Here is an 18,738-nt window from a genome sequence, read left to right as displayed (position 1 = left end):
AGCGCGGAGCACGGTTGAAGAGGGCTGTGACGTCAGCGGCCCGTCTTTGGTTGCGTTTCCACTTGGCCTAGTACCGGCCGGCGGGTCCTAATTCACAGTGTTTCTGGCCTCATAAAATCGCGGGTCTAGGGCCAGAGACAACGAGGCTGAGTCGGGCTGAGTATGCTAAACTAGAGAGAGCATCGCTGGCAAGTGGGCTACAACTACAACAAGATGGACATATTTGACCGTGATTTAATTGTAATACACGTTTCAAAATGATGCCGAAGTAACAACATACTGATACCGGTTAGTAAAAACCATGAATTAATGCTTTGTCAAGTCTGCAGACAGACGGCAGGGGAAAAACCTTTTAAAATGCGTGTTTTCTAAATGGAGATTGGCTAAGCTAACGCAGTATATGCTCCGACCGTCCACACTCACAACAACGGCCTATACAGACATAAATAAAGCAGCGACTGTATTCACCATGACACAGGCAGTCTGTGGTTTGTACTTGTTTAACTTTTGTCTAGTTTCTGAACATATATGAGGAGCTGTGAGCTCTGAGTGCTAACAGCTAACGGCTGTGTTGTTTTTCTGGGGTTCTCATTGAAGATCACGTCACGGCTCCGCCTACACTGCGTTACTATAGATACTACCCCAGTTCCTAAACTGTAATGGAAATGCGCCATAAAGTGAGCCAGTCCTAACGAGGCCCAGCCATACCGAGCGGGGCCGAGCGAGGCCGTGTAGTGGAAACGCGCCATTAACACACACATCCCCGAAACACCATAGGGGATGTCAGCAACTGGGCTAAAGGGGGGATTGGGTTAATGGCTAATCAATGTCAAATAGAGTAACCTATAGCCCCCCCAGAAGCTAGACAAACACACATAATTGGATGCAAACTCATATGCAAACAAGCGATAAGAATCAATCAAGGCCAGAGCCGTTAAGCACAATGTCACCTTGGTTACATGGAGGTGTGAAGATTGTGTCTTTTTCCATGATTTCCCCCCTCCATTAATAATAGTTTACCTTAAAACAAACAATATGAACATCATTATTAAATAAAAATAGTTTATCAGATGTATTTTTTAAATAAAATAAATATGTTTCTTATTTCTGCATAAATATACCAAATTAAATTCCTATTTGATTAAAATCTATAGCATAATTTGGACTCTGTTTCTGATTGGGTTCAATCCAAACATCGGGTTTTAAGCATTGGAAATCAATAACTACTTTCTACCTCAGAAATAGTCCCTATAAGTTATACAATCGACCAACCCAGTCTCAAGGCATTTCGTGTTATAGTCACAAAATTAATTGAATCTATTGATTCGTGTTCACCAACACGATTTTCACATTTTTTTCGTGTCACACAGAACGATTTTAAAAGCAATGTATTTCTATTGGTAGTATGTTTCGTGCCTGCAACACGTCTTTTTGTCCGGTCGGGTCTTGGAAGCTGTGTGGTTCATAAAAACATTTTCTTACTCAATATCTAACCCTAAGCCTAACCCTTTTATTTTAAATTGTATAATGTCGGAGTTTTTTTGCCGTCCGTGAGGAAAAGAAATGGCTCAGAGCCTCAGAATACTGACATCTGTATTTTTTGTCATCTTTTTTTCCTTCTAATTTGTTATTATTTACATTGCTTTTAAAATCGTTCTGTGTGACACGAAAAAAAATGGCAAAATCGTGTTGGTGAACACGAATCAATAGATCAATTTTGTGACTATAACACGAAATGCAGTAGATTATTCAAACTATCCAGGACAAGAGATTATACTGTTGAATGATTCTTTAATGTAATGTGTTAATGTGTTCACAAACGATATAACATTCAATTCCCTGTTATTGGGATAAAGGCAGAAACTGTGTGAGCACTTTGGGTGAACCAACCCTTTAACATTGTGAATCCGAACTAAAGACTGTGCAAATGATAGAAGATCCTCACAAGCCAAGTTGTTTTCCTGTGCCTCTCCACTCTCTCCTCACATCTGCACGATAACCATTGATCATAGCGGGTTGACGAGCTACGACAGCAGGGAGTTTAAACTCAAGGGATCCTTCCTCTAACCCACTTTACTAGAGCCAGGAAATCATTTTTCTCCCCATCACTCTATTCCTTAATGAATCCTCCTATCATCCGGAGCCCTAATGGAGTCTGTTTTGCTTGCTGATCAATGGGGGAAAGGAGCAACTGAGCCTGCTTCTTCTCTCTGTTACAGAGGGAGGTGCTGGGTTGCAGCCTCAACAGCCTCGATGGAAGCATGTGTGTGAACTCCTCTGTCAATCTGTCTGTCCTTTGATCTGAGCGGAGCGCAGTGAGAGGGGGGCAAAGATCCCCGAGTGGTAGAGGAAAATCACGGAAACACAATTATCACCACCTGCACACTTCACATATTTCCAAACACCTGCATGCAGAAAGAAAATTATGCAGAATTAACAGAAAGGGAACCGTTAGAAATTAGAAACTGAACCGTGGTTAACACTTTCATTTAACTTATCCGTCCCCATTTATATTTCACCATCTTGCTGCGAGTCAAAACATCACTTTACAAATTGGTTTGTGCAGTCACTTAGAAACATGCCCTAATAATAATTAACAAAACGCCTTGGGCTTTCAAATGATTTCCAAATGCAATCATTTTAGGGTAAAGTTGATTATATCTAAAATTCAAATAAGGGAATAGCTTAACTTTAAACTAAAAGCCACTCCTACTTTAACAGATTTGTATACATTCCCCCAGGGGAAAAAAATAAAACTAATCAAACCCTCATTTCATCATCATGACATACCCAAAATTGAGGGTTGTGGCAAATGTTTGATATCTGGCACATTTCTTACATAGTTTTGCGCCGGACAGTCACATGAAGGAGAACTAAATCCAGATTCAGAGAACAGGTGACAAAGGGTTTCATCTCAAAGAACACGTTTCAAATTTCCCAAAAGTGAGACAAGAAGACCCCAGACATGCTCAACACACGCTCCCACACTGAGAGAGACGGAGTGGGATCCATAGTCAGGCCCCTGATGGGTTCAAAAAGAGCATACAGTTCAAATGCCTCACATCTAAAGGTCACAAGCACCACACAGAGAGTCAAAAGTGAAGGTAAATGTTCCTGCTTCCCCCTCCTGCCTCTCGCTCTGTCACACACACACACACACACACATTCAAACATCAAAGGCCCTTAATCTTTCGCCTCTCATGTCTATCTTCCTCAATTCCATCCTGGTCTCATGCTCCGAGCGGTAGCAGTCTGACAGCAGGAAGTGGAACATTGTGCTGCAGGCACTACTTTTAAAGTTTATTTTCTTTCACTTACCCCTGTGCTCTGTAGCTGTGTGTTGACGGATGTAATAAAGCAGTCAAAATGCATATAGAGTTTTCAACTTTGTAAGTGAAACTGAAGTCAATTTGCACATTAATATTGGCAGCAGTTTAAATATCAAATATCTTAACAAGCATTATGATTTTAGGTCTGAGCTATCATGTGTATATTTATGTTTAGGGTTTAGTGAAAACAGAAAACGAGTCATACTTCATTTGATATTCAATGCTTTTGTGATCTGTGGCCAAGATGGTACAGAAGAATCTCATTGATTCATGATATTGATATTTGCAAGGCAATTTATCTATAATACTATTCTACTTTGATTAAGTCGCATTAATCCCCAACAACAAACCGAACCAGAAATGATCCAAACTAGATATGTAGCTGAAGGTGTGAGTTGGTGGCATACAAGTACTCAAGTGGAAACGTTTTCCAGCTAATTACTTTTCTGTCTCACACTTCTTCTGCAAGATGCTGCAGGGATGTGAGCTTTGAGCAATTGATCGCTACAGTGTCAACACTTTTAATGCTTATTTAAATGTAGTTGGAGATAAGGGTTTGAAATGTACGAGGAGCTTTAAAATTCAAGTTGGTGAAAAGTATGTACAGTAGGGAACAGAAGAAAAAAAATAAAATAAGAACATTACATTACATTTACAGGGACATTCTCCCTGGAGTAACTAAGGGCTAAGTGCCTTACTCAAGGGCACACTAGTGGTGATGTTCCAGGCGGGATTTGAACACTAGAAATGGTTGCATTTGTTATTGCTGCAAGCTCAATCTGCAACGGATGATTATTTTCTATCTTAATAAATAGTCTGATCAAAGCATGTTCATCACAATTTCCCAAAGCTCCAGTTTTAATATGGCTTGTATATAAGCAATACATTAGGAACAGGTTAATGTCTGGTATTTATGTCTAAAGAATGACTTAAACAATGAAAGTCTTATCAAAATTGTTTCAAATTCTGCAAATCGATAAATCGAGTAATCGTTTTAGACTTATTGTATACTAGCCAACACGTTCAATCAATACCCACAATGCAATTAGAGCACTGCTCATTGATTGGTGCCTTTCACTACAATTGTTCTAACGATGCAGAATCCATCATAACAAATCATTATAACATGAATAGGCCTAGCTGTATGAATGATGTCAAGCTTTTCAAAAATGAAAATCTACACAATTATTCCACTTTTTTCAATTCAATCTGCTGTGGAAACCCAGGGGAGTGCTCTCTTCCCCTGATCCACACTCCACGGTAGCTGATTATTTGCCTCCCCCGCATTACCGCTGTTCATTTCAAACCATGTGAGAGAGAGAAAATATGAAAAAAGTACAAAAGTACAAAAGGGGGGACTGAGAGAGAGAAGTGATGACATAACAGGGGGGCTGACGTGCGTGAGAATGGAGGTGCTTACGTCAACTGTAACTGGGAGAAGAAGAGCAAGCATTCCCTATGTAGGTCACATTAAAAACACATGCAGCTACGACACATTCATCCAACTAACCAACCAGCCTGCCAAGCAGCATTGAAATCACAACTGTAAGTACACTACTAGCTGTTAAAAAACAACTCTGAAATGAAAAACTATCCATACGATACTGTTATCTAATAATCCTGACTCAATCTGAAGCACAGACCCAGCTAAAAGGCCTGTTAAATTACTGATGAGTCTGGGGAGATGACATCATGTGCTCTGTTATTTTTACTTACATTAAAGGTGGGGTAGGTAAGTTTGAGAAACCGGCTCGAGATACACTTTTTGTTATATTCCATGGAATGTTCTTAACATCCCGATAACAATGAATATATTAAGTGCTTTGACAAAAAATCCATAAAAAAATGTCATCTGTGCCGTAGTACTGTAAAAAGTACGACCAATCATTTTAGCCGGCTCGGCTAAAATAACTGGATGGCCTACCTGCCTGTCAGCCTTCCATCTGTGCACAAACTTATCTTGTGCCCTCATTGGTCATGTGCGCGTTCGTGTGTGTTGGAGGAGGGGCTCTATAAGGAAGTGGCAGATTTTCTCCGGTTGTGTATTTTCAAATTCTAGCGATCTCGAGCCGGTTTCTCAAACTTACCTACCCTACCTTTAAGCCGAGACGTCAATGGGGGATGCCTCGTGACTCGTCTTCAATCGATTTTGTTGTAAATTCATATTGTATTTTCGTTTTTTTGCAAAGTCCCATTCATCCTGACTTCTTGACTGTATAATCACACCAACTTCCCACCATGTCATCACCTTTTACTCATGAATCCTAAGACATATTATACATCAAATGAAGCCATTAGTAAAACGACAATATACTGGTCTTAATGATGATGACTTTAATTAACTAATATTAGCGCCCCATTAGGGTTAATCATGATTACACAGGCACAAACAATAATGATTGCATGGAAGCTTTGTCTAATCAATGTACCCAGCTGTTTATAATTAAATATACTAGCAATGTGATTTCTAGAAACATCCCTTATATTGTGTCCTGATGAGTTACAGAAATGCGCTCTGCAAACCTGCCGCTCTACAGTTGTTATTGACCTGGAGCTTAATTGTAAGCGGGGTGGAGCACAGGAAGAAGAAGCAAACTGAAACATAATGAACGCGGGAGGGGGCTGTTTATGCAAATGCATGAGGGGAATATATATAAAAGGGCAATGAAGGCAGTGTGCTGATGCTAACTCATGGTGTTCTGATACCAGCACATTATGTAACCACTACAGATCTGTACAGAGAGCACTCACGGTGAGCCGTCCTGCAGGAGTCACTCTGTGAGCTCTCAGCAGAGTGGGCGGAGGAGGCGGACGACACGCTGGAACTCCGGACGAAGCCGAACGCTGCCAGGCGGCCGGCGGGGAGACGGCTGGAGCTGAAGCCGGGGGGGCGAAGGCCGGACTGGCTCACTTTGGGCATCAGAGATCTGGAGGCCACGGCTTGTGGCTGGGCTGCTGCTGACACTGGAGCAGGAGGAGGAGCAAGATGGGTGAAAACCTCATCTTCTAGAAAAGAAGAAAAACAAGCTTTCAGTATCCAATAATAATAATCTTTATTTGTATAGCGCCTTTTTTTTTCAAGGATTCAAGATTCAAGGCTTTTATTGTCATTCGTACATAGCTACAGTGTAGTTATGTCGATGAACATCTTAGGTCCCAGGCTCCACCAACAGTGCAACACAATACAACAGATAAAATAGTGCAAGTAAATACAATACAATGGAATAAAAGTAGAACCTTTCATACGATGGTGCAGTTCAAGGTGCACACAGAAAATTGATATCTCACAGAATACAGTTACCAGGAAAAAACATAAAAACTAACTAGAAATAGCATAGAGTAGACATATACATTTAGATAAAAGGTACAACGATGAAAATTGTGCATTAAAAGGAGGATAATGCAACAATATTTGAAAACATTTTAGAAAAGAAAGAGTTGGGTTTGTTACATGGTGTGTCCTTAGCTGAACTGATATTACAGAAGCTTCCAGAAAGCTCCCTGTGTTTCTACCTTTCTGGTAATCAGCTGCTCATGTTGTTGTAGCTGCAGCATGTGTTGCTGAACGGACAGCTCCATGAGAAAGGCTACACTAAATGATTGATTGATTGATTGATTGATACATTTATTTCGAACAAGTAAAATAAATAATTACAAAACAAAACAAATGTTGCAGTGCATAGTCATGTAAGAGAAATCAAAACAGAAAATGACATTTACAACAACAGCATTAGCAACATAAACAATGCCACATCTAGTGTTCGAAAAGGAGTGAGAAGAAGTATAATTTATTTAATCTCACCCCCTTGTCCCTAAATGATTTATTTATAATCTATAATCTGCAATAATTATCATTATTATTGTTATTATTATTATTAATCTGCTTTACCTGTTGATTGACATATATACATACATATACATATATGCACACATACATATACACACACCTACATACTCACACATATACACATAGTCAAACACCTTCCCCATCCCTGTACCTCGAGAAAATAATTTCTCTGTATTTCCTCTTGAACTGGTTAATGTCTGGACATCGCTTTTGCTCCACGTCTCACTCCACAGGCTGAGATACAAAAAGTTCTTCTGGTTGTACGGACCCTATGAATTTTGAATTGAAATTGTCTCCTTGAACTATATCCCCCCACTCGTTGAGTGAATACCTTTTGGATGTTTCCTGGTAAAACGTTATGATTTGCCTTAAACATAATTTGTGCCGTTTGGAATTCTACCAGGTCTGTGAATTGTAACAATTTTGACTGCAGGAATAATTCGTTAGTGTGATCCAGATATTTGGCTTTGTGAATGATTCGTATGGCTTTTTTTTGTAGAATAGATACTGCATGTATAGAACTTTTGTAGTTATTGCCCCAGATTTCAGCACAGTAATTCAGATATGGTAAGACTAGTGAACAGTAGAGAATGCGAAGTGATACTTTGTTTAGTATGGAAATGCTTCTTGACAGCTTTGATTGTACATGTTTTATGTGTAATTTCCAACTTATTGTGTCATCTATTATTACCCCAAGAAATGTAATTTCATGGACTCTTTCAATTTCAACCCCATTTATTTTTATTTGCATTTGTGTTTTTGTTCTACAGTATGTTTACCGAACAGCATTCATTTTGGTTTACTCAAGTTTAATGATAGTTTATTTTTGTCAAACCATTTGTGCATTTCATTTTCTATGTTCTTCACTAGCTGTTCTAAATTCTCCCCAGAGCAGAATATATTTGTATCATCAGCAAACAAAACTAGCCTCAGTACATTTCTACAGATGTCATTGATGTACAGTATAAACAATTTAGGACCCAACACTGACCCCTGATGTGCTTGTGCTTGTGTTTGTGTTGAGAGATGGCTGTAGACTCATTAACTCAATAACACTCACATACCAACAAAATACAGGCGATTCAAAATAGCTATGCTGTTCCTATCCCCAGTGATTAATTCATCATCCTGTGTTGACTAAGCTCTCAGTGGGCGGCAGGAAATGTTCAGTGTTATGACTCCGACTGCTAGAGCAAGCAAATATAATAACAGTAAACACAACAACCTGCTAACAGCTGCTTTTGGCTTCGGCTGTGCTCGCAGACTGGGCTGGCAGCCAGCACTTTCTTTAATGCAAACACTGTTATGACGTTTAATCTGACAGCAACAATTGAGGACACAGATGATATATTGTTCCATTGCATACGTTGTGTTTACCCGTGTTTAAACGCCATTACATAATCAGTAATTCCTCATTAGTATATAAGGTATTACAGTGATTCTAACGGCATGAAACCATAGCTTTACCATTCAGGTTTCTGGACTTCAAACCAACAAAATGAAGGTTGATTAAAAGAGAGATGATAAATCGTCCTTACAAAGTCAGAGAAAGAAAAGACAGTGAATCTCAGAGAGAAAGGATGAAGGATGAAAAAGTAATCGTAGCTCCATAATGGGAGCTTTTGTCCGGTAGCAATGGGGAGAAATCCTCCCTCTTGGTAATCTATGGTTTCCAACTGAAAAACTGATGAAATGTGCAGGCATGAACAACCACGGCTGCACACAAGTACACTGAGGGCAGTGAGCAAATCCTCAGGCCTTGGACAGAAGCCCCATCTTTTGCTACCCCAGCCTGCGGATAAGGTTTAGATTTGGGGTGGGAAGGGAACCATTATCCCCTGCTGGCTGCAGAGATAAGGTAGGCCGCCCTCCTTTCCTCAACTATTTGGCACAGCTGTGTGCTCCAGTTCGGCTACAGGGTGCCCACCACATCAATACCAAAAGGAAGCAACTCTGAGAGAGAGAAAACAAGCTGTGTTGGTGGAGAAAGACAAAGTGGGACAATAGGAGGGAGAAAAGCCTCCAGTGTAACTTATCACCTCAGTCCCCCTTCCTCAATATCTGCCTGTGTGCCACGTGGAATGTTTATTAGATTGGAGCTCGCTCCTCTTGAGTGAGAAGGTCAGGATCATTAATGAGAAATGTCCTCATTTCCCTCTCGCCTCCTACCACTCCCTCTGCGAGACGAGGGAGGGAAAACAGTGTGACAAACATCAGATGCATAAGTGGGTCTTTTTGGACCCGGTGAGGTGGTTTTCTTGAAGTATCTTTGTAATTACATTTTTTTTATCATTTCATATTCCAGCTATTCCTCAAAAAACATGTTTTGGATATCATGCCATTCTAATTTTAAATTTACATTTTATACATTTTAAGAAATTGTAGTTTTTGTATTACTACCCCAAGCTTCCATAAGTGGGTCTTTTTGGACCCGGTGAGGTGGTTTTCTTTAAGTATCTTTGTAATTTAAAAAATGTATCATTTCATATTCCAGCTATTCCTCAAAAAACATGTTTTGGATATCATGCCATTCACATTTTTTATTTACATTTTAAGAAATTGTAGTTTTTGTATTAGTACCCCAAGCTTCCATAAGCTGACCCGCATGCATTTTCTATGGAATCCTATGGGAAAACGTTTTTTTTCAAAGTGTAAAAGACATTTCTAAAATTATAAATAGTGAAATATTAAATATAAAATATTTCTAGTGTGAACCAAAATATAATACTAAATATTATACAAGAGATTTTTCTTAACCAAAATGACAAAAATTGCATAAAGACACATATTATTCTAATACGGGTCCTTTTAGACCCACTTATGGAAGAGTGTAGGGTCCAGTCACTCGTGCATCTAAGGGTTAAGCCAAGAAATCACAGACCTAAGATCCTTCTAAATGAAGATACACATTATGTGTTACAATATAAAGACAACACATTGAAATTTGATGGAAATATTGATATGACTTTTACATTTTGGCGGTCTCTCCCTTAACCATTTTCTTTTTATTCAAAGAAATACACCTGCAAAATACACTCAGCCAAAGCGGCTTTCAAAAAAAAAGACTGACATTTATGAAAATGTGAATTTCCATGATAAATCATAAAACCCTGGGTGTTGAAACTCACACCTGGGCTTGCAGTTTTCTCCCTTCATCCATTCCAGATTTTAAAATAAAACCACTTCATTTCCCCCCTATGTCTGAACCACTCCCTACAGCCCCTGAGAAATGAAAACATCTTCATACATACACCTTTACTGACAGAAAAGCATCCTAACTTGAGATGATTATGTCAATTGGTTTCACAAAAGTCAATGAGCTGGGATACGCATTTTAATGACCAACCGATTTTAACTACAGGACAAGGTAACCTGCATGGATTTCCTCCACAAAGCGTTTAATTGTATATTATTAAATGTGATAGCTGAGAGCATTGCAATCTCGGTAGAACTACTCGAGCAAAGTAGAGCTGCTGTGAAGATGAGAGTCTCGATATGCAGAAGTTATAGCAGATCACAAAAATACTGTCCAGTAAGTGGATGATCCTCATTATCATAACAACTTTCAAACCTACATGGTAATTATGTGAGTAGTTTGAGTATTTTGACTGCCATACAGAGTATAATTACTATAATGTATGTATGCAAGATGGAGTGATTTCCTTTCACTTAAGTCTGAGACGTTGTAATTAACAGTGATGAAGGGAACAAAGGAACGTGTTTGATGGCACAAGGGTTACTCAGATGTATCCATACATGGATGAAATGAACAATAATAAAATCAACAGAAACCCCCTCATAACAACCTGACAAACACAAGTACAGGTACATGCTACATAAACAGTGCATGTGTGAGCTGGTGTTTATCCGTTCAGTGTGTGTTGGGCAGGGAACAGCAGAGACGAGGCATCAGATACTGACGTTACTTAAACGTTAATTGCATTTCACTTCAAAGCCTGTAATCTCCAGAGGGCCAAGCAGCACTGAGACAACATACATATGTATTAATGGGGATTATGATGAGGAAGCCTGGCACATCATTACTATATGCTAAACATATCTGTATCTGCGAGTGTACGTATGAACATGCATGTTTCTGTGTTTCTGTCAAATGTGTCTTAGGGGCTGAGCTGTGATGTAAATCGGACTTCAGCAGTTAGATGTGGCATGTGATTCATCTGACTTCGCTGTGTATGGAAAGAAAACGTGAGCAAGCTTTTATTTATTCATTTTTGTTTTGTAGGTGGAAGCCTTCTGGAGCAGAAAAAGTCCCCTCAGAGTATTTCCTTCTTAAAGCCCTCCAATCAGATCAGCCAAAAGGAAATCTCAGAAAATGCATATTAATGAGCTGCCTTCATCTCAAGCCAATATGTTTCAATGGGGAAGAGGTAGCTCTCTAGTGTGTCAGATGTTGGGTTGCTGAATAAGATCTGACAGACAGTGTAACACAAAAGGACCCGTCTGATATTCTGTGAGGAAATGTCTACTCACTCTAAAACATAATGTGGGGAAATCTCTTACCTGTGTTATCTTGGATTTTCTGAGTGCTTGCTGGGTTGACAGGTTGGACTGGCTGGCTGAAGACCAGTGTTGACCTCTGACTTTGAACGGGTACTCTGCCCTTGGCTGAGCACGTGGTCGTCCTGGCAACAGCTCCCAGACCGAGACGCATCCCCCGCCCCGCGCGCAGGAGGCTGCCGCTCCCCCCCGCCTGGGCAGCCGTGCGGGACTGCAGCGCGTCCTCACCAGAACTCGCTTTAAAACTGGCAGACCGTCCAACCTGGAGTTCAAAGTAATTCAATTAGATGACAAATACTATTATAAATATTCTGTGAAAAATCGATGCTGTACCCTTGGACCACAACTGAAAAGAAATGGGTCAGGCTACGGTTCAAAGTTAAAGAGAGAATACTTTTTTGATTCATGCATGTGTTTGCTATTGGTGTAAAAAAAAAAACGTTAAGCTTTCACAATTGGAATAGTCTGTGCCATAAAAACAGGGCTTCCTGCTTACATTTGCGTACATCCTTATGTGTTTACCATCCAAGACTGGCTAGCATGATATTAGTATTGTTAAACCTAATATACTTTGCCTATAATAGCTTGGACAGACAGCAACAGAACATTTAAGAACAGTATATTTATAACCATGTGCAGTAGATAACAACAATTCTGCATCTTGGAGTGTGTCCATAGACCTTCTGTATGCTGTGAGTAGAAGTGTTAAACATTATAATGACATGCAGGGATACTAAGATCAGGCAACATGAACTGTTTAACATCATCAGCTTAATTCAAGAGCAAGTGTTTCTCTCTAGAGCTTGTGTGCAGGACAAAATGCTAACGAACATTCAGTGACACAGAAGGCATTAAGATTCCTCTTGTCCCTCGGGGCTTTGTTCTTCAACATGCATTAACTATTTATTTCTGCGTGTTGGTGTTTGATGCTGTAGGAATATGAATGCCAAATGAAGCTATTTAATCAGAATCAATAAGGGATGATTATGAGGCGATAATGAGCAGCTTTTGAGAGAGTAGGAATAAAATGCAAAAGTTGTTTGATCAATTATACATGGGCTACTGAGGGAGCGAAACCATGGGCTTCAGCCTATGAAACAGAATCAACAAACTGAACAGAATAGGTTTGTCTTTGTACGTGATGTGTGTGATATAACGGATATAATAAAGTAATTCTCTCCTGCTAATGAAAAGGGAACCGTCGTAATTGAATCTCATCCTTTCTTCACTGTTACGGTGATTGTGCTTAATCCTAGAAAGGCCTTTTTTCAATAAGAATGAGCACAAGCCAGAACAACAAGAGAAATCATTCTGAAAGTTGAATTCATCTAAGAATGTGGTTCGGGATACTGTCAAATATCTGGAACAAACTCCCAGAAACCTGCAGGTCCGCTGCAACTCTTACTACTTTGAAATCCAGGCTGAAGACTTTTCTTTTTGTCGCTGCTTTTAATTGAACTATTCACATCTTACACTGCACTGTAACCTTTATTCATGTACCTGTGTTATTCATGTTTTAATATCTTTGCTTTTTAATGTTTTCTAATGTGTTTTATGCTCTTAATGTCTTTCATTTTTGTAAAGCACTTTGAATTGCTTTGTGTTGAAAAGTGCTATATAAATAAACTTGCCTTGCCTTAAGAAACATTTATTATAAAACCTTGAAATCCAACACTCATAGTTATGACAAATATTACTCACCTCTGATGGTGCCCTGTAGAAGGAGTCTGCTTTGCTGCCTAGCTTCGGGGGTGCTGAATGGCTGTGTGTGTGTGCAGGCGGGACGGTGTGTGTGTGTCCGGGCGGCCTGATACTCCTGCTCATTATTCCTGATGGATAGATGTTTGTCTGCATGTCTTGGCGGTATTTGTCATAAAGCAGATTGGAGGCACTGAGCACTGGGAGTCCTCTGGTGTCTGAGTCTGGCTTGGAGGGGTCATTTGTATTGTCTTTACAGGAGGGGGCTGTTTGGCCGTGTGTGTACGCTGACAGCCTGGATGGTAGAGAGGAAACCTGATAAGGTCCGTCAGCAGCCTGGGGCTTAAACTGAGGATTCTTTCGGACCGAGGTAATGATTTTGGGCCGGACTCCTTTGGGTCTGAGTTTAGGTGATGGGGAGCTCTCTTTGGGGTTGTGGCTGGAGCTCTGCTGGTTGTTAGGAGGCACTTTGGGAATTCCACTTGTGCTTATATTGGTTTTCACCGGTGCTCTCATGCAACTGTTGCCATAGCCCTGAGCTGATGTTGTTACAGCAGGGTTGCATCCTGACGGGAGGTGTCGAACCACTCCAGGGATATTCCTGGAAACGAGGTACATGGAGGGTTCCCTGCGAGGTGAACCCTGGGGTGTCCTGAGAGGAGAGTGGGGAGGGGTAGATGACCTTGAATCAATCCCCATCCTGTTGGGACTGGAGCAATTCCTTCTGTATGTGAACTGAGTCTGGGGTCTCTTCTCAATAGTGGAAGGACTTGAATTTCGCCATGCAGTTGTAGCAGGCTGTTTTTCTACAGGAGGAGGTGCCTGGTTGCTTTGCCTGGGCTGTGAGACTCCAGTAGGGTTGTACAGGTTGGAGAAATCGGAGGGTTCACGTAAAGCTGACTTTGTAAACTTCCTGTTTGAATCTGGGAAGGGGTTGGGGGAAGAAGGTTGCCCTGTCTGAGTTTGATAAGTGTTGGGCTCTGCTAAGCTCCTGGCTCTTCCCATCTCCGTCTGACAGAGGGGTCTGACAAGCTGCTGTCGTCTTGGTGGCAGCACCCTCTCCTCAAATCCTGCCTTCCTCCTTTGGCCCAGCCCACCGTCAAAAGACAATCCATTTCTATACTGACCTACATCCTCTTGTCTCTGATCCTGCCTGTACAGTTGAGGATGGTCGTGTTTCTCTTGAGAATACGGTGGCGGGGAGTTCTGGTTGGCATCCACAGGGCCTGCCCTTGTTCTGGTCTGGGCTGAGGTAGTTTGGTTTGTATGGGAATAAGGGTTGGTCTTGGAGTAGGACAGAGAGATGAGTGACTGCGCCTCTCCGCCACTATCCAGCACATTTGACAGACTCCCGCTGAAAGAAACAGCTGACAGACTGGAGACGAATACATTTGTCTCAGACTTGGACTCCTTCAGACCCCCCTTCCGTCTCTCCCTGTCTCTACCTGACCTGCTGTCCCTTTTCTCTATTGAGCCTGTCACACATATGTCCAAGTCTTCAGTGCTATGACAGGCAATCCTTTTCTGCACCTCTGCGTCCCGGTGTGTTCTGCTCTCCACTTTGTTGTTGTCGTTGTCATTTCTCCTCACGCCGGTCGAAGCAGAGCTGGCAGTTGAGCTTGAGGATATGGACATGGGACCGTCATCTCTTCCGTCCCTCAAACTTCCTCTATCGTCATCGTCATCATCCTGATCTCTGTTTCCCAAGAATGTATGTATCTCCTGACAGTCCAAAAGCTCAAACTTTTCGAGGTCAGGCTCCAAACAACGCTGCTCGGAGCCCCAGATCACTAACTTGTCCGGGGAATCACGTTGTGAAACCAAAGGAGGAATGGAGCTTGTGCTATATCCTGTGTCATGTGTCAATCTTCTTCCTTCTTGATCGGTAGTCGAAGATAATCGATAAGCATTATCATTCCCAGATCGGGGAAACTGGATCTGGGTTTTGTTTCCAATCTTTTCTCCTTTTTCAACATTGACCCGAAGTCCCTGGAAACCAGTTGGGATGCTCATGTTCGATCGATTCTTTTTGCACGCTCAAAGACACCTGCAGGGTGCTGAGTCCATTTAGGGAGTCTCAAGTGTTCCCTGTCTCTCGTCTTCAGAAACTGTGTAATGATGGCCCTTCACTCGATTGTTCCAAGGACAAAATGTCATCTCAAGGAAGCAGTTTCACTTTAACTTGCCACTTATCTTGCATTGACTATGAGTTAACAAAGCTGTCTTTGAGCAGATGGGGGTCTCTTCAATCTGAAATGAAAGAAAAGAAAGCAAACTGTAAGAAAGAGTAATAAGTGTGCCTGGGAAGCAGCCCATTCTTTTCTCTCCCCCAAGCCACTTAACATGTTTTATTTTTAGTCTGGTCTTGGTAGCGCCAATTTCTGAAATCATCTGTGCACAGCTCACAATATTGCTCTCTTTAGTTCCTGCCCATGGGACAAAAAGATACTGGGGGCAAAACAGGAAGTGACAGTCTTGGAACCATTTTTAATTTAATTCTATATATAGCAATCGTTTAATGTTCATGGTTTAACCACCAGGCAGAGTACAGCAATAGTAAGAGGATGCAATTATCAAATTACGATTGGATGTTTACTGTAGAGCAGGAAGAACATAGATAAGTGAAGAGATAAATGGTAGATAGCTGAGGCAACAGACTGTTTGTATGTAAGTGAAGGATTCACCCTGGGGATGTCTGATGAAGACAGGCGAGGAGGAAGACAGGCAAGGGTGCGAAGTGTTTTATAATGAGCTTTTTCTCTCAAGAGACATTGAAAAAGAGAAGGTAGTATCAAGATAGGGTAAAAACATCTGCAATAAAATATGTTTTAATAATGTTTTTTTTATATAATACAGTGCAAGCAAACTGTCTTTCTTATATGCTCAAGTGCAAGCATGTTCCCAGCATGGAAAACATGAACATTATGTGTGGGTGTTGTCATGGGCGCATTGGAAAAACACCAGCTCAAGAGGGATAAATCCATACTGATCACTGCAGGAGACACTCTTCTCTCAACATGTCCTCTCTAACATGCCATATGGGTAGTTTAGCCAATGCCAGGATTTGATTTTACACCGCAACAGAACATCCTGCTTCATTTAAAGGCAACGAATTGCAGGGGGTAGGCTACGGAGATTTTAATGGTTGTGTCCCTTTGAAGAGACACCACTTCAAAGTAACGGTGGTGCCATAGAAACAGGTTCAGTCCATAGATGAGTCGGTGGCAGGGAGGGCAAAGAGCTTTGTCACGTCAAGTCAGGGCGGTGTGGTCGCAGCGTGATTTAATAAAAAACACACAACAAGACACCCCAAGACACTTGAGTGATTCTGACAACATGGAATAACTCTGTGTTTGTTCTCAGAGGAAAGACTTCTGGGTGTCTCCATCAACAACCATAATTATGCAAGAGTTATATGAGGAATTTTCCTTATGCCTTGAACCAGGCACATTATAACCGCAGAATATGAATGAACTCAATATCATTTTCCCTGTAAGGAGAGTATCTTTTGTTTGCTTGTGAGTAAAACTGCTTCCACATACTCTTATAGGCTTAAATTAAAATCACATTTCCTCTCATTTTGTAGTGTTTTTCGGCCAAGAGGGTCATTAGGTAGACAAATATGTATCTTTAAACCATCACTCTGAATATGAATGAGCAGTTTTAAGTTCAAATAGGACTCCCACCCTCTAATTATCCTTGCAGTGAGGGAGTCTGTAGTCATTAGCAGGTGCTCCTCTGTGTGTCCTGTGGCTCGATATAAGTGAACTACGTGAACTGCTCTCTGCTCTGTGGTGTATCTGATGCTGCTGTAATCGGGTGCAGAGCTACAGTTTGTCCAATGGCACTGGAAGGGGAAACATTCATGGATAGTATTTGTATTCCTGAAGGTCATCTTAGAAGTGATTTGGAGATCTGAAAGTCAGTTTATAGAATCTGTTGGGAATCTGTAAACTGCCCAACGAAAAAATGAAAGGCCAAAAATGGTAACACTATCAAAACATGTTTACTTGCCATTATAGTAATTTGATCAGATGTGTTATCAGATATTGGCAGAGGTGGGAAGTAGTGGAGTACAAATACTTCGTTACTGTACGACTTTTTACTTTGACTTCTTACATTTTGAACCCAAATACCTGTACTTTCTACTTCTTACATTTTGAACACAAATACCTGTACTTTCTACTTCTCACATTTTGAACACAAATACCTGTACTTTCTACATCTTACATTTTGAACACAAATACCTGTACTTTCTACTTCTTACATTTTGAACACAAATACCTGTACTTTCTACTTCTTACATTTTGAACACAAATACCTGTACTTTCTACTTCTTACATTTTAAACACAAATACCTGTACTTTCTACTTCTTACATGTTGAACACAAATACCTGTACTTTCTACTTCTTACATTTTGAACCCAAATACCTGTACTTTCTACTTCTTACATTTTGAACACAAATACCTGTACTTTCTACTTCTTACATTTTGAACCCAAATACCTGTACTTTCTACTTCTTACATTTTGAACACAAATACTTGTACTTTCTACTTCTTACATTTTGAACACAAATACTTGTACTTTCTACTTCTTACATTTTGAACACAAATACCTGTACTTTCTACTTCTTACATTTTGAACACAAATACCTGTACTTTCTACTTCTTACATTTTGAACACAAATACCTGTACTTTCTACTTCTTACATTTTGAACACAAATACTTGTACTTTCTACTTCTTACATGTTGAACACAAATACCTGTACTTTCTACTTCTTACATTTCCCAAACAGGCTGGTTCCTTTAGTTTGAATGTGTGTTTGGTGGCGTGATCATTATTATTTAGAGTCATTGCGTGCCTATTGATTTGAACACGATCCGTGTATCCATCATTTCCTGGTCTTCTCTAAAGAAGAGGGACCAATGAAAACGTTGTCATGTTGCCGTTGTTCAGCATCAAAACATTCATTTGCTAACAATGACATTATTGTTCTATTAATATAAAGGGAGGTCAGTTGTGTTTACTTTTGCCATCTCTGGATATTGGTCTATGTCCATCTCTATATAGATGTCTATATACTCTACTTGTTATATTCTGCAGGGATTCCAGAAAAAGGGAAACAACATTGTGGTAGACAAATAGACAAACAACATGTATTACCATCCACACACTGTCGTCTATACTCTCTGTGAACTCTAATACTTACTCTCAGCTGGTGCACACAATCAAATAATTAGGTAATTATAAAACACACGATTCACAGAGGCGGGAAGGGGAGGGATTGGGAGAGGGAGGGAGACAGAGAGTTGTGTTAGAGAGGCACAGAACTCTCTGAGAGGA

At 40.5% G+C, this 18,738-nt stretch overlaps 1 protein-coding gene across 5 annotated transcripts in view; it reads right to left on the bottom strand.

Annotated features, from left to right (window-relative positions):
* Positions 1–18,738, bottom strand: part of mtus2a (microtubule associated tumor suppressor candidate 2a) — a 46,202-nt gene that overhangs the window by 19,280 nt on the left and 8,184 nt on the right. For 3 of the 5 annotated variants that reach the window (XM_034140008.1, XM_034140010.1, XM_034140012.1), the window contains exons 2-4: positions 13,396–15,642; positions 11,698–11,956; positions 6,081–6,335 (exon numbers count right to left, since the gene is read on the bottom strand). In XM_034140008.1, the coding sequence (XP_033995899.1) occupies positions 6,081–6,335; positions 11,698–11,956; positions 13,396–15,405 (2,524 nt within the window). In that variant the 5' untranslated portion in view covers positions 15,406–15,642. Of the gene's footprint in view, positions 1–6,080; positions 6,336–11,697; positions 11,957–13,395; positions 15,643–15,735; positions 15,755–18,738 lie in introns of those variants that run through there. The other 2 variants (XM_034140009.1, XM_034140011.1) reach the window with 2 other exon arrangements.

This window comes from Trematomus bernacchii, unplaced genomic scaffold (genome assembly GCF_902827165.1).
Source record: "Trematomus bernacchii unplaced genomic scaffold, fTreBer1.1, whole genome shotgun sequence".
NCBI classification, from domain to species: Eukaryota; Metazoa; Chordata; class Actinopteri; order Perciformes; family Nototheniidae; genus Trematomus; species Trematomus bernacchii.
Note: the sequence above shows the minus strand (reverse complement) of the source record. Positions and strands in the feature narration are given on the sequence as shown.